The following is a 26,834-nucleotide window of genomic DNA, read 5'->3' on the forward strand; positions in this document are numbered from 1 at the left end:
AGGACCGGGCAGTGTTTCCTTCTGTTGTACACAGGGTCACTATGGGTTGGAATTGAGTCAACAGCACCTAAGAATAACAACAACTGTCCGATTCTCAGCCAATGCACCTCAAGCGCAGCCACCACCCATCTGTCAGTGGAGGCTTCCATGTTGCTACGATGCTGAACAGGTTTCAGTGGACCTTCCAGACTAAGATGGACTAGGAGGAAAGGCCTGGTGATCTACCTCTGAAAAACCAGCCAATGAAAACCCTATGGATCACAAAGGTCCGATCCCACTGGGCATGGGGTCACCATGAGTCAGGGACCAACTTAAAGACAGCTAACGGCAGCAACTGTTGATTGGATGCTTACTATATGCAAGGCCCCATGCTAAGCGCCTGAGGAACATTGTCTTATGTGATCCTGACATCAGATCTGTGAGGCAGGAACTACTGGTTGCCGATTTTATGGATGAGGAAACTTTGAGAAGTAAAGTAACTTTCGTGAGGTCACACAGCCAGGAGGTGGTGGACGGGGGACTCGAATTCAGGCCGGCCTGATTTCAGAGCCTATGCTCCTAATCTCTACTCTGCCACTTTTATAGATCCCCAAAATGTCCTCAAGAGAGGACTGATTACTGGTTAAAGGTTTTTTGGTAATACTTACTGAACGCGACCTCTTGGTTAGCAGCCGTAGCTCCTAACCACTATGCCACCCGGGTTTCTGTTATGTGTGTGTCAGGCATTGTGCTAAGCTAACCGTTATATCTATCAGTACGTTGGATTCTCCCAAATCACCTCTAAGATCCAAACTAAACCAGTTGCCATTGAGTCACTTTTGACTCATGACGACCCCATGTGTGTCACAATAGAACTGTGCCCCAGAGAGTTTTCAATGGCTGTTTTTTTTTTTTTTTGGTAAGTAGATTGCCAAGCCTTTCTTTCACGTGCCTCTGGGTGGGCTTGAATCGCCAACCCTTCAGTTAGCAGCCCATGTGCATTAATGTTTGCGTGTGTAAGATAGGTAATATTATTATCTCATATGACAGATGTAAGGAGCCCTGGTGGCGCACTGGTTAAGCACTCGGCTGCTAACAGACTGGTTGGCAGTTTGAACCCACTTAGCTGCTCTGTGGGAGAAAGACCTGAAGACCTGCTCCTGTAAAGATTACAGCCTAGAAAATCCTATGGGGCAGTTCTACTCTGTCACATGGGGTTGGAACTGACTTGTTGGCACCCAACAACGACAGATGTTGAAGGAAACTGAGTCTCAGAGATGTTACCCAGCTTGTAAGTGATCGAGTCAAGATTTCACCCAAGTTGTGCCCCTCATGCCCTGACTTCACCATCCTGCCCTTATAAGTCCCCTCTGTAGTGTGAGCTGTCTGGAGCTATGGTGAAGTTCATTATTGAGCCTAGAGGATGCCTGTATCCAGGAATCTATGATTTCCAAGCTGACAGGCTACTTTGCTTTGGAGTGGGGAGTGGCTGAGGGAAGAGATGACACACCGGGCCTGGGTGGGTGTTACTTCCTAGGATACCCAGGTTGCTTTTAAGCACATTTTCATTTTCTCCCCTCCCTCCCCTTTCAAATTAGGGTGAAGGTTGCCGAACTCTCTCCCTGGCTGGACACGTGGGGTTTGACAGCTTGCCCGACCAGCTGGTGAATAAGTCAATCAGCCAGGGCTTCTGCTTCAACATCCTGTGCGTGGGTGAGTATTTCCATAGCAGGAAATTCTATTACAGAATATGGATCCTTAATGGCTGGATGTGGCTTTGCAGGTAATTAGGTTAAATAACGTGTCATTCTGATCTATTTGCAAGAGTGTTTTCCCCTTCTTCTTTTATCCCTCTGTCCCTTTTGGAAGCAGCTGGCTGTAATTACATTTTTCCCTGTCTGGCTAGAATGTGGGGACAGACCTTGGGGGAAACTGAGCTGGTTGAGATCCAGTGGAAATTTTGTAAGAGAGCTGGCTGGCTCCACTACTGCTGTCAAGTTCATTTTGACTACAGAAAACAAGAGTCAGGGCAGAATTGGGAGGGAGGTAATGGCTGAGGAAAGATGCCTGCTCACCAGCTGTGGGCAGTGGGTTGGGTCTGTCTGTTTCCTCAGCAGCCCTGCTATGCTTGGTATAGCTGGAACCCAAGCACGGGGACCTGTAAGAACTACATCTTAGTCACCTCTATGTCCCTTCAACACAAAAAGACTTCAATAATATTTGTGAAATGAATGAATGTTTTAGCTCTACAGTAACCACTCACTGAGTTGGAATCGACTCACTGGCAACTAACAACAACAATAATATGCTTTTCAAACACCTTCCCACATTGGCTCTTTTGGTCCTTAACCAGGACCGTGAAGTGAGCAGAGTATCATTTGTATCCCTTTAGAACAGTTGGAGACCCAGTGACTTGGGGACGGTAAGGGGTTTACCTGAGGCAATACAGACTAGATCCATGACTAGGAGCCAGGTCTGGCTGATCCCTTATCTTTCTCACTGCTTCTCTAACTGCTGCCAGCGACATTGCTGGAGACCACGAAAGCACTTTGGAAACTGTCAAGCACCAACCAAACAAATATCAGGGACAGCAGTTCCTTGACATTCTTTAAGAATCTCTCCTAAACCAAAACCAAACCAAACCCACTGCCATCGAGTCGATTCCGACTCATAGCGACCCTATAGGACAGAGTAGAACTGCCCCGTAGAGTTTCCAAGGAGTGCCTGGCAGATTTGAACTGCTGACCTCTTGGTTAGCAGCCGTAGCACTTAACCACTACACCACCAGGGTTTCCAGAATCTCTCCTGAGACCTTGAAAATCTCAAATTTGCAAACACAATCATAGCATATAATTGTCACCATACAGTGCAGGAAAGCATACCTGCACATTTTCAGTGACCCCGTTCTGAACCTAAGTGATTATGTAAATACCACAATGAAGTCACTTGTCACACTGGTGGGAACACTTGCTAATTGCCTTTTCTTATTTCTGTATACAGCATGTGGGGAACTCTTTCACACTGTAGATCGGAACCACCACTGAACTGGGTATTTCACTCCTAAATGTATTCTAAAACTCTGTGTTCTCACTAAAGTCATTCATTTTCTTGGACTCTATTTTCTCTTTTCCTCCAAAGGAGCCCTGGTGGCGCAGAGGTTAAAGTGCTGGACTGCTAACCAAAAGGTTGGTGGTTCAAAACCACCAGTGGCTCTGCGTGAGAAGGATATGTGGCAGTTTGCTTCTGTAGAGATTTACAGACTTGAAAACCCTATGGGGTCACTATGACTCGGAATTGACTCGACGGCAGTGGGTTTTTGGTTTGGTCCACAGCACTCTTTTCCAGATCACTTTCTGAAAGAGAGTTGCTGCACACTGAAGGACAAATAGTGAACAACAAAGCCACTTCTAAATTTGGGTGAGGGGCAATCAGTCAGCTAGCTAGCCTCACTCATTAGCTAAGCTACTCACTTCCACACATCAGCTTTGAAGCCTATCAGGTGAAATTATGTGCTTCCCAAATTTACATGTCATAGAGTCTAGAGTTAGGCTGTTCACCCTTCAAATGCCCAAAGGCTACTCACAGTTGTGATCAGGTGCCATTAGGAGAGAGACACAAAATAAATAGAATTCATGATGATTGACATCAAGATCAAATGCTGTCACAAGCAATGTTAGCACTGCCACAGGTCACTTTAACTAACAAGATCTCCAATCTTCAGCTGATGGTCAACTTATTTTACATTATATATGTGGGAAGTTATATAAGTTGGGAGCCCTGGTGGTATAGTGGTTAAGAGCTATGGCTGCTAACCAAGAGGTCGGCAGTTTGAATCCACCAGCTGCTCCTTGGAAACCCTGTGGGGCAGTTCAACTCTGTCCTATAGGGTTGCTATGAGTTGGAATTGACTCGATGGGAACAAGTTTGGATTTTGGGGTTTTTTTATATAATGTATTTTATTTTGTTGTTGTTGTTGAGAACATACCCAGCAAAACAGAGCAATTCAACGATTTCTACATGTACAATTCAGTGACATTATATTACATTTTTCAAGTTCTGCGACCATTCTCACCCTCCTTTTCCTATCTGTTCCTCCCGAATTAACATAAACTCACTGCCCCCTAAGTTTCCTAATCTTTTGAGTTGCTGTTGTCAGTTTGATCCCATATAGCTAGATATTGAAAGAGCATAATGCTCAAGGCAGACATTCTTTACTAGTCAAACTAAATTACTGTTTGGTTTTAAGAAGACTCCAGGGGATATTTTTGGCTTAAGGTTTAAAGATTACCTCAGGGCAATAGTTTCAGGGGTTCATCCAGCCTTCATGACTCCAGAAAATCTGGATTCTCTGAGAATTTGAAATTCTGTTCTGCATTACCCCCTTTTGATCAGGATTCTTTTTCTCATTATATTTTCTTACCACAAAATTCCAGCATATCGGCTTCCATTGGAACTCCTCCCAGAGCTCCCTATGACCTGTACTGAAGCTGAAGAGATGAGAAGTGAAATGACAGACCCACCCTAAGCAACATTTCAACCAAGTGCTCTTGGGTGGACTACAAAAGCTCTCGAAGGGAGGCAATGCAAATCAGAATGGCCCTGTGAGGCCGGAATGAGGGGTCATTTGACCTGTGGATCACAGGCCCAAAGGAAGGGGCAGCCAGGCTCAAGGCATAGTCGAAGGGTGTGGGAGATAGCAAACCCCTGTCCTCTAAGTTCCCACCATGACATTGCTCAGTGACAACTGCTTCAGAGTGTGTCTGCTGGGATGGTGTTGATGAACTGCCCAGGATAGCCACTTCAAGAGAGGAGGAGTAGAAAGGAGACCCTGTCACCTCCAAAGAGTCACATCCTCTTTTTCTTTCCCCAGTTGTCACATTTCAGGGTATGGCTGCCCTAGTAACTCCCCTCTTAAACCTGCAGGTGCACACACTGGATAGATCAGCCCAGACTGGGTTAATTTCATTCCCCGTGCCTGGTCCAAAAAAGCCTAAAACTCACCCATCCTGCTCTCTCACTGTGTTCACAACCCTATCATTGCTCAGAGAACCCACACTTTGGGCCAAGGTCATGAGCAGCTTGGAGTGGCTCTGAGGCTGCACTCAGCCCAGCCACAGAGCTGGGTCCTGTCACTGACATGGTGAGGGGCCTCTAGCATGGCTGCTAGAGGTGACCTTTTCTCTCACAGGACTTTCAGTGACCATACTTTCATGCCTATTTCCTGGCATGACCGTCAGATTTATTCCCTTAATGACTATTATAAAAAGATTCTGTTTGGACATGGAGTGTGTTCCTCAAAGGTCTTTTCTGGAAGGGCATTTGAAGTGTAAAATTATGGTAGCACTACCCAGTGCCATCGAGAAGCACTAGCTTTGATTATTAACACAGACAGAATATTTTTTAAATCATATTGTTTATCTTGGTGCAGGGCTGCATAGTAGGCCCAAGTCCAGCAGAGTGAGTATCCTGTGTGCATATGTGCACATGTGTGTGCACCTCGAATGTTGAGATTGAGAGGGAGAGATAATTGTTTTGAATCCAGAGCCAAATTTATACGTAAGGGCACAATAAACGGTACCTACTTATTATCTAATTTTTATCAGGAGTCCCTGGGTGGAACAAATGGTTAACATGCTCAGCTCCTAATCATAAATTGCTGGTTTGAATCCACCCAGAGGTGCCTCAGAAGAAAGGTCTGACAGTTTGCTTCCAAAAGATCACAGCCATTGAAAACCCTATAGAGCACAGTTCTACTCTGACACACATGAGTTCGTCATGAGTCATAATCGACTGGATGGCAACTGGACCTAGTCTGGACTGGATGGCCTATTATGACTCCTCTTCAACAGAATAATCTAGGCTGGACAGGAATTACTGAGTGGGATGAGGTTTCCCACTCCCCCATAAAAAATATCCTAGTCCCTAACTTTGGAAATTAAGAATGTCGTGATCCTAGACATAGTAAGGAGGCCTCAGAGGAACCACCAGAGCCAGCAGCACAAATATTCTGGGACCCATTGCTTTGCATTGTTGGAAAAGAGCCCCAAAGAGACTCATCCCTCAGAACGTGCCAGCACCAGTAAAGCCTGTGAGGAGCGCAAAGGGTCATAATGATAATATTTACATTGAAGCTGCTCGAGATTCCAGGCTCAACTAAACTCTTTTGAACTGGGGAAAAAACACACAAGAGAAGCAGGGTTGAGGCTCCCCATGGTGGGAGAGGAAAGGGTGGCTAGCATTCTGTCAAGGCGGGGTCAATTGTTTTCATCCCTCTGTCTCACGTGTCTGAGACTAGCTGCCCCCAGTGGTGTGCTGGTCAGTGCTTAACGACAGGCTCTCAGGAGAAAGATAGCTGGGGCTTGCAGCAGGTGCTGATTTCCAGGGTGGAATTACTTCACCATCACTGATTTGTAAGCTACCAAGGTGATGTCACTGACTGTGAACTTGGGAAGGGATGCAGGCACCAGCGCGAACCAAGTCTAGCACACCGTTGGCTGTCAGGCCTCTGCAAGATCAGGAAGGGAGAGGAGGGCATGACCTTGTCCCTGTAGGTGAGCTCCCTTGGCCAACTGTGGTTCCTGGAGTGTTTCCTTTTAGGCACTTTCCCGTTGAACTCTGAGTCACTTCTCCTGGCTTATTCCAACATTCAGAGCTGGAAGAGACCCTTTGCTCCATGGGCCTGTGAGCTCCATGAGCACGGGGATCGTGTCTGTCTTATTCATTGCTGTATCCTCAGCACCTATGACAGTGCCCAGCTCCTATTAGAAGTTTCGTATGTGTATGTTTGTTGAATGACTGAATTCAAACAAACATATCACCCCTATGGGAAGCACTAGAGCATATTGGTTATGAACATGGGCTCCAGTGTCAGGGTGCCTGGACTCATGATGGCTTTGCCAGTTACTAGCTTGTGACCTTGGACCAGTTGCTTTCTCCACATTTTGTAGATGAGGAAGGTAAGGTGTAGAGCGGCTGAGGAATCGGTCCAACTTCACACAGCTGATAAATGGATCGGATAACTCACCTGCAAATCGAGGATAAATTGTAATATCTATGCACTTGGCTGCTAACTGAAAGGTCAGTGGTTTGAACCCACTCAGTGGCTCCAAGGGAGAAAAGACCTGGTGATCTGCTCCCATAAAGATTTCAGCCTTGAAAACCCAGTGGGGCAGTTCTACTCTGTCCTATAGGGTTGTTATGTGTTAGAATGCACTCAACGGCACACAACAAGAGCAACAACAACAACCTCAAAGGATTATTGTGGGAAATGAATAAGAACGTATACGCATTTACAGCAGTGCTTAGCACATAGCAATTGGGGCCCAGAGAGGGGAAGGGGCTTGGCCCAGGTCACACGGTAATTTAGTGATAATCTGACTAGGACCCTTCATTTGATAACTTGCAAGGACTTAATCACACAAGGTGCCGGAGGATGCAAATAGTAACAGCAAATGAGGAAAAGGGTGAAGCTTTTCTTTATGACCTGTAAACCCACTGCTGTCGAGTCGATTCCGACTTACAGCGACTTTATAGGTCAGGGTAGAACTGCCCCATAGAGTTTCCAAGGAGTGTCTGGTGGATTTGAACTGCCGACCTTTTGGTAGCACTTAACCACTATGCCACCAGGGTTTCTTTATGACAGTGCTTTTTAATCCGGGGGTGAGGGGAGTTGACATCTGTCTATCCCAGGGAGCATCATTTATGTTCTTTAAATTTCAACTACTTTTTAAAAAACCTGTTGTTTTTGGAATATTATCTACAGGAAAGCAAAGGGAGTTAAGAAACCCTGCTGTCCACTGTGAGGAGCTCTGAGAGGGCTGGGGAGGAGGGGAGAGAAATTGACCCCTGGGGACTCATAATATTTCCTGTTGGAATCTACTTGCTAAATCCCCACCTTCCTGCAGCTGCTTGGAACCCCTTGACCTGAACCCAGCCAAGCTTCAGCTTTGACCATATGTGGGTCCCCCCACCCCCCTCCAACACACGTACACATACACACCATCACACACTACTGGGCCCAGGGCAGTGGTGGGAGGGGACAGTATCCTAGGCTCAGGTTGGATCTGTGCCAGCCATTGAGGGATAGCCTGCCCCACCCCCTGCCCCAGGCCTCCACACTGATGGAAAACTGGGACTAGAACTCTCAATAGCTGGAGGACAAGCTTGCTTGATTTTCTGCCTTTTTCTAATGTGGCATTTACCACAATTCCCTTGACACCCATCGGTTCTTTTCTTCCAGACATTAATCACTTGGCATCTGATTTTCACAGCCCTTTTGTGCTGGCAGGCATTTGGGTGGTCATTTCCCCTGCTGCTCCTCCCTGCTCTGCTAGGCCCTGCCCGGCCTCCATTTCTCCAGCTGTGCAAACAGGGTGGGGCCCTGACCCTGTAAGTAGGAAGCAGAGCTGCTTCTGAGACCTTCTGTGTGACCTCGAGCTCTGGAGTACAGGAAGATGTCCATCCCCTGCTCTCTGAGAACTCCTGGGATCAAGGAGTCAGGGAGACAGCTTTGGTGTTGAGGAGACACAGGGCCCACCACGCTCTAGCTCAAACCTCAGGACCCAAAGAGGAGGCGAGTCAGGGAGAGGGAGCCACCCTGGAGTTTCCACCTCAGAAGTGCTGGCCCCATTTTAGCAGTTGAGCTTCACACCCACCCCTTGGGCGGGGGTGAGGTGGGGGGGATGGCTTTGCTAAATTCCTGTGCTTGGCCAAGTCTGCCACCTCCCATGGCAAAGGCCCTGCCTTACCAAATTTTTCTCGGGGCCCAAATACTTCCTGTTGCCTTAGGGAGGGAAAAGGGACCCGCTCTTGTAGAGGCTTCGCTGCTAATGGGTATACCAGACCCTGGCTGGAAACATGATCTGTGTGAGGAATCATTTCCCCTGCGCCCTGGCAGTTGACATTAGTCAGAACTGGCTGTGAAATTGGGCTGGGGGCCGTGTAGCCAGGCTGAATTGAATGTTCTCCTTGTGTTCCCGTTCTCTCTCCACACATGGGAAGTTCTTCATCATGGATAAATTTTTTTTTTAATTGTGCTTTAGGTGAAAGTTTACAAATTAATTTCTCATTCAACAATTAATAGTACATAGATTGTTTTGCAACATTGGTTGCCAACCCCGTGATGTGTCAACACTCTCCCCTTCTCAAACTTAACCAAAAAAAAAAAAACCAAACTGATTGCCATCAAGTCGATTCCTACTCGTAGTGACCCTATAGGACAGAGTAGAACTGCCCCATAGGGTTTCCAAGGAGCACCTGGTGGATTTGAACTGCTAACTGTTTGGTTAGCAGCTGTAGCACTTAACCACTATGCCACTGACCTTGGGTTCCCCATTTCCATTCGTCCAGCTTTCTTGTCCCCTCCTGCCTTCTCATCCTTCCCCCTGGGCTGATGTGCCCATTTAGTCTCATATACATGGTTGGACTACTTGTGTTATTGTTTGTTTTATAGGCCTGTCTAATCTTTGGCTGAAGGGTGAACCTCAAGAGTGACTTCAGTACTGAGTTAAAAGGGTGTCCAGGGGCCATACTCTCAGGGTTTCTCCAGTCTCTGTCAGACCAGTAAGTCTGGTCTTTTTTTGGCAAGTTAGAATTTTGTTCTACATTTTTCTCCAGCTCTGTCCAGGATCCTCTATTGTGATCCCTGTCAGAGCAGTCAGTGGTGGTAGCTGGGCATCTAGTTGTGCGTAGATAAATATTTTTAAAAGCACCTCTTGCATTCATAGCTAGAAGAAGCCTGGAAGGTGCAAAGCTAGACACATCCAGAGGGTGAAGGGGAGATGAACCATTTGCAGCTCTAACTCATGCCCTGGACCACCTTGCAGATGTGTGCTATTAGTCACAAGGGAGATGGGGGGGTGCTTTGCCAGGCCAAAATTGGCCAGAATTTGCCCAATGCAAACCCACTCCCTACTGGGAAGACAAATTTTGACTCACATCCCGGGGGCTGGGGAGGAAGAAAGGGGAGGCTAATGATAGTAGAACTAGTCTATGTATTCAAAGGGCAGTCCAGGATAATTATCTGCTATTTATTTTATTCCTGGTATTCCTGAATTGCTTGGGGTGGGTGGGGGGCCAAATACAGTCTACAGAGGAGTAGATTACCAGCAGTTGCTGTGCCCAGCCCAGCTTGTGGTCTCATTTCAGATTCCTGCCTAACTCCCCAGCCACCAAGGCTTCCACCTGTCTTCCTTACAACTTGTGATTTTTTTTTTTACTTTATTTATTGTGGTAAATACATGGGTAACAAAGCACTTGCCATTTCAACAATTTTCACATGTACAGTTCAGTGACATTAATTATGTTCATCGTGGTGTTCAACCACCAACTTGTGATTTCTTGTCGTGTTCCCATCCCCTTAAGACACACACGCCTTGGCTCCTGGCAGTGGCTTGACAGCCCTTGGACTCCTAGGATCCTCCCTCCGCCCACCACAGAAAAAAAAAAACTTCACCAGCTCCCTCCAGCGCTTTGGAACTCACCTCTTTGGTGCGAAACTCAAGACTTGAAATTCCAATGGTTTAATTTATTAGTAGCCTGCGGCCTGTTAGTTAAACAAACAAATGGCTGGTTTGTTTGAAAGTTAAGGAGAGGAAGAATGTGTGGCCTGCTAAGTTCCATCCCTATTAGCTAAAAATGGTCTCTGTGAAAGCTCAACAGGGGTGGAAGGGGAGAAGGCAAGGGCTCCCTGCAGTCTTCCCTGGGATGCCCCTTCTAGCAGCATCTAGAGTGCTATCTAGGTCTGGGCGGGGCTGGGAGGATAGGATATTTGTTGGACAAGGCACCAACCATTTTTGTACTTTAAAATAGCCATTAAATTTTTTTTATACAGTGAAACCTGTGAGAGCTGGAACTTGATGGGACTGCCTTGTTTTTCGGGGTCTCACAAGTTTTCCGCCTTTGACAGGATGCAGTCTTATCACTTTGCTATCTCTCCTTTTAGTGGAAAATATGAGTTTTCCAACTTACACAGGTTCTGGCTTTCCCAGGTTTTATGGTATATTTACTTATTCCTAGTTCAGAATCACGCATTACATTTAGTCGACATACTGTTTAACCTTTTATTTTATTGTAGTAAAAATATATATAACAAAACATTTGCCAGTTCAAGACTTTTGACAAGTACGACTCAGTGACATTGATTACATTCATCACGTTGTGCAACCATCACCACTCTCTGTTCAACTACATTAACAAGAAACTTAGTGCCACCTAAGTAATGACTCCCTCTTTTCGCCTCCCTCCCCATTGCCGGTGAGTCCATTCCAACTCATAGCAACCCTACAGAACAGAGTAGAACTGCCCCATAGGGTTTCCAAGGAGATGCTCATGGATTCCAGCTGCCCACCTTTTGGTTAGCAGCCTGAGCTCTTAACTACTGCACCACCAGGGCTCCTCCCCTTTCCTAAACCCATTGCTGTTGAGTCGATTCCGACTCCTAGCAGCCCTATAGGACAGAGTAGAACTGCCCCATAGGGTTTCCAAGGAGTGTCTGATGGATTCGAACTGCTGACCTTTTGGTTAGTAGCCGAACTCTTAACCGCTGTGTCACCAGGGTTTCCTGCCTCTCCCTAGTATCCACTAATAAACTTTGGTCTCTATGTTTGCCTGTAGGTAGGATCATACAATATTTTTCCTTTTGTGACTGACTTATTTCACTCAGTGTCATGTTTTCAGGGCTCAGTCATGCTGTAGCGTGTATCAGAACTTCATTTTTCTTACTTGCTGAGTAGTATTCCAGTTGTATGTACGTACCACATTTTGTTTATCCATTCATCCACTGCAGGACATTTAGGCTGTTTCCACCTTTTGGCTATTGTGAACAGTGCTTCAATGAGCATCGGTGTACAGGTTCCTGTTGGTGTTGCTGTTTTCACTGCTGGGTATATACCTAGGATTGGGATTTCTGGGTCATATTTTTTATGGTAGCTCTGCGTTTTAATTTTTATTACAAAAACTATACATGTTCCTTATTGGAAAATACAAAAAAGCACAAAGAAGGAAGTGAAATCACACAGCATCCCACCACCCAGAGATAGTCATTGAGAACAGTGTATTGTATTTCCTTCCAATCTTTTTTCTAGGCATAACTATACCTCTCCATCACTGCCTGCAACATAATTTTCTTCTAACTATAAAAATGATGCATAGTCATGGTAAAAGTCTCAAATAACACAAAAATACATAAAGAATAAAATAAAAATTACCACAATTCCACCATTCTGAGAAAACTACTGTTAATATGTTGATGTGGAGCCCTGGTGGTGCAGGGTTAAGAGCTTAGACTGCTAACCAAAAGGTCAGTAGTTCAAATCCACCAGCCACTCCTTGGAAACCCTATGGGGCAGTTCTACTCTGTACTATAGGGTCTCTGTGAGTCAGAATCAACTTGACGGCAATGGATTTGTTTTTTTTTAATATGTTGGTGCAATTCCTTTCAGTCTTTTTCACTTAACTGAGATCGTATAGTTTGTATTGTTCTATATACTTTCAACTTAGTGTTTTACCGTGTAACATTTTCCTGTGTCAATACAAATGCATCTAAGGCATGATTCATAGTGGCTCTATAGTCATTGTGTGGAAGAACCATAATTTACCTTTTTTGCTTTTCAGGAGAGACAGGGTTGGGCAAATCAACCCTCATGGACACCTTGTTCAATACCAAGTTCGAGGGGGAGCCAGCTACCCACACACAACCGGGTGTTCAGCTACGGTCCAATACCTATGACCTCCAAGAGAGCAATGTGAGACTAAAGCTCACAATCGTTAGCACTGTGGGCTTTGGGGACCAGATCAACAAAGAGGACAGGTAAGGAAGGCGGTGGAGTGGGGAGGCTGGTGGTAGGCTAGAGTGGAGCTCACTATAGGGTCTTGGGGAGACCATAGATGTTGAGGTCCAACCTATACCTCTTCTTGGAATGGCATGAACAGGCAGCAGATACCTCACAAGCATTGCCCCCACCTAGGGTCCCTGTCTACAGCAATTGTTTTACTCCACGCACTTTGCCAGAAGAAGGGTGTCTTTCTAATATACCTGGTTGGGGTCTCAATACAATTCAGCAAACATTTATTAAGTTCCTATCTTGTGCCAGGGACTACTGTTCTCTGATAATCTAAAAATGAGTAATTTAGACTCTGCCCTTGAGGCACTCACAGGGAAGACTGGTTTTCAGCAAATAATCTCCATACAGTGTGATGTTTTGTAAAGGACCAGTTGACGAAGAGGTGAAGGAGAAGTTACAATGAGAACGCAAAAGAAAGAACAGTCAGTTCCATGTGGGGAGGTCAGGGAAGCCTTCACAGAGGAGGTTATTCTGGGCTTGCTCTTGAAGAACGAACTGTTTTGCCAGGTAGACAAAGGGAGGGAGAGAAGGGCATTCCAGGCAGAGATAACTGCTTGTACAAAGCAAAGAAGTGTGAAAGATGATGGCATGTTCTAGAGAACTTGAGTTTGGCCAGACCAGGTTTGGCTAGACCAGAGGCAGAGTTACTGTGAAGTTCACGAAGCTTAATCTTCAGGGCCTTCACTTTCACAGGCCCCTTTATAGGCCTTGTAACTAATTTTTAGTCATAACGTATAATTTTTCTTGGAGGGCCTTTCAAATTGTATAAGCTTAAGGCGCCACGAAACCTGAATCTGGCTCTGGGCTAGAGCTTGGCATGAGTGAGGAAAAAAAATAGGGGAAGATGAGCCTAAAGAAATAAGCAGGAGGCAGATCGTGCAGGGATTTATGTAATTTGCCAATTTGGAGCCCTGGAAAGGTCTTAAGAAATAGAATAAGGTGATCTGATTGTCCATTGAAAAAGGTGCTTTAAGATAGTATGGAGATAGACTAGAAGAGCAGGGAGGTCAATTAAGAGACTACTGGACCGATTAGATGGAGCCAAGAAGGTACAACAGGTGCCGAGAGAGAGAAGAGGAGACAGCTTTAATAAATAGTGAGTAGGTAGAATCAACAGGACTTAGTAGAGACTTGGTGTGGGCTTGTGAAAGCAAAAGAAGAATCTAGAATGAGGCTTAGAATTCCTGGCTTTGGAGAAGTGACAAATGGTGGTGCAATTCAGTAAGAGAGGTGATATGAGAAGCAGGGTTTATAATTAGAAAAGAATGTCTGCATTAAGCATTATACTCTTGTAAAGAATTATGAATATGTGATCGAATTGACAACAACAACTTGAAAGGATAGATGAGAAGCTTAGGAGAGCAGTGAGTTTGTGTTAATGATGGTGAAATAGTTTGGAAAAGGTTATCAAGAAAGTGACACAACTTAAAGAATGTAACCAATGTCACTGAATTGTACTGTAGAAATTGTTGAAGTGGTGTAGGTTTTGTTCAAGTGGGGTATGTTATATTTTCACCAAAAATGAAAAAAAAGAGAGAAGCAGGCCTAAAAATAATGAGCTGTGTTTTGGACATGCGGAGTTTGAGCTGTCTGTAGAACATCTAACATGATGACCTTCAGCGGTTGGCAGTTGAATATACAGAGTTGGAGGTCCAAAGAGGGCCTGGGCTAGAAATAAAGATTTGGGTTAGCAGGGTATAGGTGATACATTTCAAACATGGGAACATGTAAGATCACCCAGGGATCAGAGTAGAGTGAGAAGAACATTGGGCTACATATAAAAGCCTTGGGATGTTAAATAAGCAGGTGAAGGAAAAGACATCCTGAAAAGAGACTGAAGAGAAATAATCAGAGAGGCAGGAGGAGAACCAGGAGAGGTTGTTGGGGTTTGAGAAGGGTGTGTGAGTGAGGGGTGGGGCGAGGGTCAGGGATGAGCATGTAATAAGGGATGGGGTCAGGAATGGGGTGGGACTCAGACACCTTCTGGCAGTCACACCACATTTAACTAGAAGTCACATGGTCATCACACCAGCTCATCTCAGGGAGAGCCATTTATCATCCTGAGCACAGTGTCTGTTCATTCTTTGAGGGTTCTCTTGCTTCTGAGATTATTCATATCTCAAAATCTCCTATTTCTCCCTTAAAGTTACAACAGGCCTACTCCATTTCTTATACTGAATAAATATATTTTGCTTCTTAATGATTGAACTAAATTCTGTTTTCCATTTGAAATTCTAGAAGAAAAATACCTCTGTTTTTTTATTCGGCTTTCTTATTGTGCTAGCCTTGTTTTGTTGAGACTAAATCAGACCCTGGGTAAAGTGGATATTTAGACCACGGTATGCATGCTTGTTCTCATTTGCAGATTGCTCAGGAACTCCTCAATTACGTTTCTCAAAGCTCTTTCGGTAACATAGATAAACATATCTGACACTGGAAAAGGCCTTGATAGTGACGGTTTCGGAGGACTGAGCTGATACTGCCCCTTAGAGGTTAATCTACTTCCACTAGATTTTTAAAATATCCTGATTGGTTTTTCTGATGATAAATGTGATACCAAAAAAACAAATCTCTTTTTGTGAAATCGATTCCAACTCATAGCGACCCTACAGAACAGAGTAGAACTGCCCCCTACCGGTCCCAAGTCTGTAATCTTTATGGAAGCAGACTGCCACATTTTCCCCCGCAGAGTGGCAGGTGGGTTTGAACTGCCGACCTTTCAGTTAGCAGCCAAGTACTTAAATGCCGCACCACCAGGGCTTCTCTAGAAATGTGATACATCCTCATAAAAGATCAAATAATACAAACTCAAATAAGTAGAAATAAAAAGGCTCCCTGAAATTGGGCTGGGGAGCAAGGGCGAAGCAAGATCCAGAGATTTGGAATAAACAGCATTGTTTTCTACATGTTGACTGAGCCATATTGTCATAGCTATGTCAGGATCCAAAAACCCAGTGCCATCGTGTCGATTCCGACTCATAGCGACCCTATAGTAGAACTGCCCCATAGAGTTTCCAAGGAGCACCTGGCGGATTTGAACTGCCGACCCTTTGGTTAACAGCTGTAGCACTTAACCACTACGCCACCAGCGGTGTCAGGATAGCTCAGTTGAAATGGGGCATCAGAATGCCCTGCTTTACCCAGGGTGCTTCTGTAAACTGAGAAGAGCAATGACTAAGACCATATCCTGGAGGAAATCCACCACTTTAGGAAGCTGAAGAAAAAGGAATCCAAGAGAGAGACTGAGAAGGACCAGCTGGAGAGGAGAGTGTTTAGGAACACAGGTTTCGGTCTCAGACAAACCTGGCTTCAAATCCCATCTTGCCACTTATTAACTCAGGGACCTTGGTCAAGATACTTAAATTCTCTGGGCCTCAGTTTTCTCACCTGTAAAGTGGGGATGATGATAATACCTACCAGAGAAGGTTGTTGTGAGGCTTACTTGACATGTATGGCACATGAAATGCTTAGAAACATGCCTGGCACAGAGTAACTACCTAATAAGGAGAAGATACTGTTTTGATTACAGGAGTCCCCAGGTGGCATGAATGGTTAAGCACTCAGTTACTAGCCAAAAGGTGGGTAGTTCAAACCCACCCAGAGGTGCCTTGGAAGACAGGCCTGGTGATCTGCTTCTGAAAGGTCACAGCCTTGGAAACCCTATGGTGCAGTTCTACTCTGCATGCATGGGAGGTCGCCATTAGTTGGAATCAACTCGATGACAACTAACAACAGATCATTTCGATCATGATTTTCATTGGTGGAAAAAAATGAAGAATCATGTAATGTATGGGAGGGAATGATAAATGGTGTCCAGGAAGATAAAAACTGAAAAACATCCATTGGGTTTGGCAATGCACAGGCCATTATTAATACGCTTAGGAAAAATAATTTCAGGAAAGTAGTGGGTAGAAGCTACATTGCCATGATTACTGAGTGTACGGAAGGTAAGGAAGTAAAAAGGCAACAAAAGGAGCTGTATAACATGATTAATACAATTGATGTCACTAAATCACACACATAAAAAATGTTAAGTTGGCCAATGTTGTGTTATATATGTTTTTATGACAATAAAAAAAGAGCACTAGAACGTAAGAGTGAGTCCAGGATCAGATTCATGTTTATATGGAAATTTAGCATATGTAAAAAAAAAAATTTTTTTTTTAAGCCATCAGGATTGGTAGTTGGAAAATATGGCCTTGATGATAGAAACTATGCCGAAGATCACATGATAAAATTCTGCAAGACCAATGACTTATTCATTGCAAATACCTTTTTTGAACAACATAAATAGGTACTATAGGTCAGGATGGAATACACAGGAATCAAATTGACTACATCTGTGGAAAATGACAATGGAGAACCTCAATCGTCAGTCAGAACGAGGCCAGGGTCTGACTGTGGAATAGACCATCAATTGCTCATATGCAAGTTCAAGTTGAAGCTGAAGAAAATTAAAGCAAACCCACGAGATCCAAAATATGACCTTGAGTATATGCTACGTGAATTTGGAGATCATCTCAAGAATAGATTTGATGTATTGAACACTAATAACCAAAAAAGACCAGATGAGCTGTTTGATGGCATCCGGGACATTAAGAAAGAAAAGACCAAAATGGATGTCAGAAGAGACTCTGAGTCTTGCTCTGAACATACAGTAGCTAAAGCAAAAGGAAGAAATGATCACGTAAAAGAGCTGAACAGAAGATTTTTAAGGGGTGGCTTAAGAAGACAAAGTAAAGTGTTATAATGATACGTGCAGAATCTGGAGTTAGAAAACCAAAAGGGAAGAACACACTCAGCATTTCTCAAGCTGAAAGAACTGTAGAAAAATTCAAGCCTCAAGTTGCAATATTGAAGGATTCTACGGGGAAAGTACTAAACGATGTAGGAAACATCAAAAGAAGATGGAAGGAACACACAGAGTCACTGTACCAAAAAGAATTGGCTGACATTCAGCAATTTCAGGAGGTAGCATATGATTAAGAACTGATGCTACTGAAGGAAGAAGTCCAAGCTGCACTGAAAGCATTGTTGAAAAACAAGGCTCCAGGAATTGATGGAATACCAACTGAGATGTTTCAACAAACCAACGTAACACTGGAAGCGCTCACTCGTCTATGCCAAGAAATTTGGAAGACAGCTACAAGGCCAACTGACTTGAAGACATCCATAATTGTGCCCATTCCAAAGAAAAGTGATCCAACTGAATGAGGAAATTAATGAACAATATCACACGCAAGTAAAATTTTGCTGAAGATCATTCAAAAGTGGTTGCAGCAGTGCATCGACAGGGAACTGCCAGAAATTCAAGCTGGATTCAGAAGAGGATGTGGAACGAGGGATATCATTTCTGATGTCAGATGGATCTTGACTGAAAGCAGAGAATACCAGAAAGATGTTTACTTGTGCTTTATCGACTATTCAAAGGCATTCAATTGTGTGGATCATAAGAGATTATGGATAACATCGTGAAGAATGGAAATTCCAACTCACTTAATTGTGAGTTGGAACCTATACATAGACCAAGAGGAAGTCATTCAAACAGAACAAGGGGATACTGAGAGGTTTAAAGTCAGGAAAGGTTATGTGTCAAGGTTGTATCCTTTCACCATACCTATTCAAGCTGCACGCTTAGCAAATAATCTGAGAAATTAGACTATATGAAGAAGAACGGGGCATCAGGATTGGAGAAAGACTCATTACCAACCTGCGTTATGCAGATGACACAACCTTGCTTGCCGAAAGTGAAGAGGACTTGACGCACTTACAGATGAAGATCGAACACTACAGCCATCAGTATGGATTACACCTCAACATAAAGAAAACAAAATGGTTATGAGTGAGGGGAGGGGTAGGGATTGAAAAACACTAAATAGACAATAGATAAGTGGTAACTTTGGTGAAGGGTAAGACAGTACACAATACTGGGGAAGCCAGCACAACTTGTCCAAGGCAATATCATGGAAGCTCCACAGACATCCAAACTCCCTGAGGGACTGAATTGCTGGGCTGAGGGCTGTGGGGACCATGGTCTCGGGGAACATCTAGCTCAATTGGCATAACATAGTTTATAAAGAAAATGTTCTATATTCTCCATTGGTGAGTATCATCTGGGGTCTTAAAAGCTTGTGAGTGACCATCTAAGATACTCCAGTGGTCTCACCTGGTCCAGAGCAAGGGAGAATGAAGAAAACCAAAGACAGGGAAACAGTCCAAAAGATTGGTGGACCACAAGTACTACAGCCTCTACCAGACTGAGTCCAGCACAACTAGATGGTGCCTGGCTAACATCACTGGCTGCTCTGACGGGGATCACAGTAGAGGGTCCCGGACAGAGCTGGAGAAAAACGTAGAACAAATTCTAACTCACATGCACACACAAAAAACAAACAAAAAGGCCAGACTTAATGGCCTGACAGAGACTGGAGAAACCCCAAGAGAATGGCTCCCCAACACCCTTTTAGCTCAGTAATGAAGTCACTCCTGAGGTTCACCCTTCAGCCAAAGATTAGACAGACTCCTGAAACAAAATGAGACTAAAGGGGCACACCAGCTCAGGGGCAAAGACTAGAAGGCAGGAGGGGACAGGAAACCTGGTAATAGGGAACCCAAGGTTGAGAAGGGGAAAGTGTTGACATGTCGTGGGGTTGGTACCCAATGTCACAAAAGAGTGTGTGTACTAATCGTTTAATGAAAAACTAGTCTGTTCTGTAAACCTTCATCTAAAGTGCAATAAAAAATAAATCAATAAATAGATTTAAAAAAATCCTTCCAACTGGACCAATAAGCAACATCATTATAAATGGAGAAAAGATTGACATTGTCAAGGATTTCATTTTACTTGGATCCACAATCAACACTCTTGGAAGCAGCAGTCAAGAAATCAAACGATGGGTTGCATTGGGCAAATCGGCTGAAAAAGACCTCTTTCAAGTGTTAAAAAGCAAAAATGTTACTTTGAGGAATAAGGTGCACCTGACTCAAGCCACGGTATTTTCAATTGCCTCTCATGCATGCAAAAACTGGACAATGAATAAGGAAGACCAAACAAGAATTGATGCATTTGAATTATGGTATTGGCGAAGAATATTGAATATACCATGGACTAACAGAAGGATGAACAAATCTGTTTTGGAAGAAGTACAGCCGGAATGCTCCTTAGAAGAGAGGATGGTGAGACTTTCTCTCACGTACTTTGGACATGTTATCAGGAGAGACCAGTCCCTGGAGAAGGACATCATGCTTAGTAAAGTGGAGAGTCAACCAAAAAGAGGACTCTTCAATGAGATGGCTTGACACAGTGGCTGCAACAATGGTCTCAAACATAGCGACAATTATAAAGATGGCGTAGGACCAGGCAGTGTTTCGTTGTGTTGTACATAGGGTTATTATGAGTTGGAACCGATTGGAGGGCACCTAACAATAACAACAACAACAACAAGTCAACAGGGAAAGAATGAACTATTCAAGAAATGATGCTGATAAGATTGGCCATCCATTTAGGAAAAAATAAAATAAAACTATACCCTCTTACACAAATGCTACTCACAAAAATAAATTCCAGCTGGATTAAAAACAAATTATGAAAATATGGGAGAATATTTTTATAACCTTGAGTGTAGAGAAGACTTTTTAAATCATGATCCAAAAATCATAGAGGAAAAGACTGACACATTTAAATTCATTCAAATAATAATAAAAAAAGCTTTGTATATTGAAAGACACCATAAACAAAATTAAAAACAAGCTACAGATGGAGGCAAAATATTTGCAACTTATGTAACAGACAAAGGGGTTTTCTAAAATACAAAAAGCACTTCTAAATTAAATGAGAAATAAACAGGCAGTTGACAGTACAGGAAATGTAAATCAACACACGAAATGATGCTCATTCAACTTCACCAGTAATTAGGGAAATGCAAAAAGAAGCAATAAATTATTTGTATCCGTCAGATTCGCGAAAAGTAGAAGATGATGCAATACCCACTAACACTAGGTAGTTTCATTCGTACTGGTAGGAGTACACATTGGTACAGACTTTTTTGGAAGGCAAATCTGGCAGTATCCATTAAAATTTAAAATGTTAATACCTTCTGACTCAGCAATATACTTCTAGGTATAGCGCCTGAAGAAGCAATTGCACACATTGATGAAGAAGCAGAATGTTCACTGAAGCATTGGTTATAGAATAAAAAATATGTAAATAGTCTAAATTTCCAACAATAGAGGAATTAAATGAACCAGGGCACAACCATACCATAGAATTGTATTTGGCAGTTAAAAAAACTGAGGTACATCCCTATGTACTCACATGAATAGGCGTCCAGGACATATTAAATGGAAAAAGGAAGTTGCAGAATCATACATAGATCATAATACCATTTGTGCAAATCCACTGCCCTTCCCCCATGTAAAACAACAGACATTTCTATTTTTCTCTGTATATAAATCCATAGAAAAAAGTCTCAGAGAATAATCAACAAACTGAAAATAGTGGTTACCTCTGAGTTGGGAAGACCATATACATGCACTGCTTGCCTAATTAAAAATAAATGAAAAAGAATGAAATTTTAAAAAAGGAAAGAGACAAAGTGGGTATAGACAGCTCATTTAAGAAGCGTGTGTGAGCTGGGAAAAAGAGAGATAAGGCAGTGTCTAGAGGGATACAGGAAGCGTTGGCGGTTCAGTGGTAAAATTCTGGCCTTTCGTGTGGGAGAAACTCATTGCAGTCCAGTTGATTCTGACAGCGATCCTACAGGAGAGAGGAGAACTGTTCCACAGGGTTTCCAAGGAGCAGCTGGTGGATTTGAACCATTGACCTTTTGTTTAGCAGCCAAGCTCTTAACCACTTTGCCACCAGACTCGTGCTCAATTCCTGGCCAACGCACTTCATGCACAACCACCACCTGTCTGTCAGTGGAGGCTTCCCTGTTGCTATGATGCTGAAGAAGTTTCCGTGAAGCTTCCAGACTAAGACAGACTAGGAATAAACACCTGGCGGTCTACCTCTGAGAAATCAGCCAATGAAATCCCTACAGATCATAATGGTCTGATCCGGTTGTGCATGGGGTTGCCATGCGGCAGAACCAACTCGACAGGATCTAACAAAAACAACAAAGAAGTATACTCGGGGATCAGGGGCAAAGTTTTTTGGAGGGTGGGAGAGATGATGAGGGCTTCAACAGGAACAGAACCTGCGAGGATAGAGAGGATGGGGCAGATTTGAGAAATTAGAGGGAAACAGGGAAGGGTTGGTTCATTTTTAAAGTGCAGGAAGTTGAGGTAGTGTGAGCTTGGTGATCTTAATTTCGTTGGTAAAGTAGGAGGTAAGACCATCTTGTGAGAGTGAAGGGATCATGGATAAGTTTTGGATCTTGAGAAAAGTGGTGAAGGTTTGGAATGGTCCAATGAGGCAATGGGAAGGGAGCTAATCAAGGCCAACTAAAGGGACTATCTTGTTGCTTCAAAGGCCCATTTGAGTTTGGAGGCATTCATAATGGTGTCGAGACCCATAGTTTGGTGATTGCTTCTAGCCAACTTCAGCAGCAGTGGTATAGGACAGAGAAAGAAACTCCTGGAATTTATCCAGGACAGGAATTTTGCTGAGTAAGTAGGGTGGAAAGAGAGGTGCATGGAGATGAGGGCGTTGATACAAGAATGGTTCAGATGATCAGTCGTGGGGTTCAGCCTGGGCAGAGGAGAAGATAAGACCAGGAAGAGGCTGATATCCTGTGCGATAATGGAGATGTTGAGGCGCCAGAAGTCTCTATGAGGTGAAAGATCAGGTTCGGAAGGATTGAAGGCAAAAAAAGCTGGAAAGATGAGAGTTTGTGGTCAGATAGTGGGGTGTAATTTAGGATTTCTTGGGTGGAACTGGTCTGACTGATGATAAGATGTGTAGGTGGCTGAAGTGGGTGGAGCTTCTGAAGGTTGCTAAGCTTCAGTGGCGTCACTAGGGTTGGTGTCACCCAGTGCAGTAACTCACGGTGTCCACCTCCCCATGCTAATTATCACAGTATTATAGCCAAAACACCAGAAATGTTGAAAAAATCACTGCCTATAAAAACACCTGGCAGCAACAAAAGCAACAGTGCCTTGTAGCACGTGCGGATGAAACCACATGATTCGAAGTGTCATTGTAATTGGGTAATGATGACAGCTCTGACCTGAGCACATTAGAAAGTGCAAAAAGTAAATTGGCACAGAGTTTTAGGCTCGTAGTAGGTATATTGATACATGTATGCTGGGCCTATGAAAAAAAATTTTGTTGGTATGACTAACTACAGGGATATTTTGATAAAAAATAATAAATTTTTGTTGAAATACTGCACAAAAAATTTATAGACAGTCATTTTGGTGTCACCCCCTCTGACAGTATCATTCTGTGTGGTCCGCATCCCCTGCACCCCACCTAGTGATGCCACTGGAGATGCATCTCTCAACCTCATTCCCGATTCTTCAGGAATTTTCTAAGGATCTCTGGAACCAAGAGATTCTTTGATGCAATTACCCTTCAGAACAATGTTTGGCTCAGCAGGATCAAAGGAAGAAAGAAAGACTATATTTTTAGATTGTTCTCTGGAGCTCCAGAGATGCCCTGCACCTGGCTTTCTCCTACGTGTGCAGCTCTCAGAATCTGAGATTCTGTGATTCTCTTTTAAACACGATTTCCCCCTTCTCTGTGAGGGGGAGCTTTCAAAAAGGCTCAGGGCGGGGCCTGGTGCAGGTAGGAGGCATTGGTTGGGTCCAGCTCCTCCTTTGATCATGTTCCCTTCTGGCAGTGGTATCTGAACACTTACTGACCCAGGTCCAGATAATGAACCTCTTCTAACCCAAAGGGCAGACACCCCTCAGATGGAGAGGCTGCGGATCCACAAGGGAAATGAAAACAGAGGCAGGGCTCTGAAGCTCATCTGACCTAGTTAGAGCAGAAAGAGGCTGAAGGAGTGGCAGGAAGAGCTCATGTGTGGAAGGGCAGGCAGGGAGAGATGGGAGCTGCCCCGGGCAGCCCAAGACAGGTAGGAGAGCAGAGGGCTGCTTGTTTAAGAATCCCTGGCAGTACTTGGAGGCCACAGTGGGGGCTGTGCATGGAGACTCAGGAGCTGGGGTACATGTGTGCATGTGCCTTTGCCTGAATTCTTAGATTCTAAAGTCACAACCTTGGGACAAATGTTGTTGGCAGCTGTGGAGTCAGTCCCAACTCATGGCGACCCCATCTGCAACAGAAGGAAACACTGCCAGGTCCTATGACATCCCTGTGACATCCGCAACATAGGTTGCGAATCAGTGGACCTTTGTGATCCATAGAGTTTCATTGGCTCATTTTCAAAAATAGGTTGCCAGGCCTTCCCTCCTAGTCCATCTTAGCCTGGAAGCTCTGCGGAAACCTGTTTAACATCCTAGCAACACGCAAGCCTCTACTGACACAAGAGTGGTGGCTGTGCATTAGGTGTATTGGCTGGGAATTGAACCCTGGTCTCCTGCATGGAAGGAGAGAAAAATATCTGGACATTAAGAGCTGAGTAGGGCGCTCTCCTTAAACCCAGGAAGACTGAGCAAAACCCAGAGCAAGATTTCCCAGCAGTCTGAAAAAGAGGTCGTGACCACCACTGTGTGCCCACCTGGCATACTAGGCACTGTCGGGGGAGATACATAAAGGAAAGACATGGCCCAGCCTGGAAGAGTTTATCAGCCAAAAGGAAGACAGATCCTGTCGGAGAGATCAACACTGGGTTGGGGCATAGGGAAGTGCCCCTCACACTCTTTGCCTTTCAGGAAGATACAGTTTATTGTGAGGTAACCCTAATCCTTGTGAGGCAACCGTGAGCAATCCAATACCATATTTTTCTTTTCTTTTTTAAAATAACGAATTGTATTTTTGTTGTTGTTGTTAAGAATATACACAGCCAATTCAACAATTTCTATATGTACAATTCAGTGACATTGATTACATTCTTCAAGTTGTGCAACCATTCTCACCCTCCTTTTCTGGGTTGTTTCTCCGCCATTAACATAAACTAATTGCTGACTAAGGTTCCTATGTCATCTTTCAAGTTGTTTGTTGTCAATTGATCCCATATAGATAGACCATAAAAGAGCATAATGTTTGTCTTAACACTGGGTTCTCTAGAGAAGCAAATGAAGTGTATATGTGTATCTGTAGGGGCTGACGAATCCAAGATTAGCAGGTAAGATGGCAGGCTGCTGGCTCACAGGCTGTGGAGGCCAACAAATACCGAGATTCGCAGGCAATACAGCAAGCCGCTGGTTTAAGTCCCAAGAACTGGAGGTCAGATGATGATGGATTCAGAGCAAGGAAGCCAGCTTTGCCAGAATGTCCATATATATATTGGATGCAGACCACATCCCCAAGGAAACTTCCCTTACAACTGATTGGTTGATCACATCATGGATGATGACTACATCATTACATAACTGCGAAATTATATTATTAAATAACTGCCAAAACACTATGAATCATGGCCCAGCCAAGTTGACACACAACTTTAACCATCACAGTGCTCAAGGCAGACATTCTTTACTAGTTAAGCTAAAATATTGTTTGGTTTTAAGAAGACTTCAGGGGATATTTTTGGTTTAAGGTTTAAAGATTATCTCAGGGCAATAGTTTTGGGGGTTCATCCAAGTCTCCATTGCTCCAGAAATTCTGAATTCCATGAGAATTTGAAATTTTGTTCTGCATTTTCCCCCTTTTGATTGGGATTCTTCTATAGAATCTTTGATCAAAATGTCAATACCATTTTTCTCAATGCTCCTGGGTCACAAAAGGAATTTCTGGAATAACTGGGGAAGGCTGTATGGAGGAGGTGGGCATTAAACTGAGTCCTGAGGTCTGGGAGGGCAGGTGGGGATAAGGAGAGAGAATTGGACATTGCAGGGTGATGCTGAACAGATGGCCATAAGTTTGGCTCATGTGAGGACCAAGGTGGTAGCCAGCCTGACAGGATTGGAGGGCCACTGAGGGAGATGGAGCAATCTAGCTGAATGGGGAGGGCCAGATTACAGAAGGCATTTTCAACATCCAAAAAAGATGGGTCAAAAACCAGATTTTCGAAGTGGTCCGGCCATTTTCTTCCCCACCCCTTTAGCTACAAGCCCATCGTGGAATTCATCGATGCCCAGTTCGAGGCCTACCTGCAGGAGGAGCTGAAGATCCGTAGAGTGCTGCACACCTATCACGACTCCCGCATCCACGCCTGCTTGTACTTCATTGCCCCCACTGGTCATTCCCTGAAGTCTCTGGACCTAGTAACGATGAAGAAGCTGGATAGTAAGGTACAGAGATGGAGATGGGGGCAGGGCGTGAGGGAGTCTGGGCAAGTAGGCCTCACTCAGTCTTACTGCTCTTTTGTAAGAGCTGCCCGGTTCTAGGAGAGCTTTTGTGGCATCCTCGTCCTCTCCATCACTCCCTAGCCCTCCATAAAGATGATGTCATTGATCTAGCACCTGCAACATATGCTTTGTGGTCTGTTTTCCTTGGAAACCCTGGTTGCATAGTGGTTAAGAGTTACGGCTGCTAACCAAAAGGTTGGCAGTTCAAATCCACTAGGTGCTCCTTGGAAACCTATAAGGGGCGGTTCTATTCTGTCCTATAGGGTTGCTATGAGATTTGATTTTTTGGAGGGGTGGGTTTGCCCTGAGCTATCTCTGCCCTGATGCCACTTGGGAATAAAGGTGTATGCAAACAAGATGGCGGTCTAGGTCTAGAGTAGGCTGTGGTAACAGAAAACTGTTCTTTCTTTGTCCCAATATTAACTGGCCCATACTAGAATCCAGGTCCTTAAGTGGTGCAAATGGATTATGCTGGACTACTAACCTAAAGCAGAGTCCTGCTGGCACAGTGGTTAAGCGCTTGGCTGCTAATCGAAAGGTTGGTGGTTCAAACCCACAAGCCGTTCCATGGAAGAAAGATGTGGCAGTCTGCTTCCGTAAAAATTACAGGCTTGGAAATCCTATGGGACTTTTCTACTCTGTCTTATGAAGTCACTA

At 44.1% G+C, this 26,834-nt stretch overlaps 1 protein-coding gene across 5 annotated transcripts in view; it reads left to right on the plus strand.

Moving 5' to 3' along the window:
• The window catches only part of SEPTIN6 (septin 6), an 89,322-nt gene that overhangs the window by 16,357 nt on the left and 46,131 nt on the right, over positions 1-26,834 (plus strand). For all 5 annotated transcript variants that reach the window (XM_049871784.1, XM_049871788.1, XM_049871785.1 and 2 more), the window contains exons 3-5: positions 1,578-1,692; positions 12,592-12,787; positions 25,934-26,120. In XM_049871784.1, coding sequence (XP_049727741.1) covers positions 1,578-1,692; positions 12,592-12,787; positions 25,934-26,120 — 498 coding nt within the window. The remainder of the gene's footprint in view (positions 1-1,577; positions 1,693-12,591; positions 12,788-25,933; positions 26,121-26,834) is intronic.

The sequence above is a fragment of the Elephas maximus genome, chromosome X, assembly GCF_024166365.1.
Source record: "Elephas maximus indicus isolate mEleMax1 chromosome X, mEleMax1 primary haplotype, whole genome shotgun sequence".
Lineage (NCBI taxonomy): Eukaryota > Metazoa > Chordata > Mammalia > Proboscidea > Elephantidae > Elephas > Elephas maximus.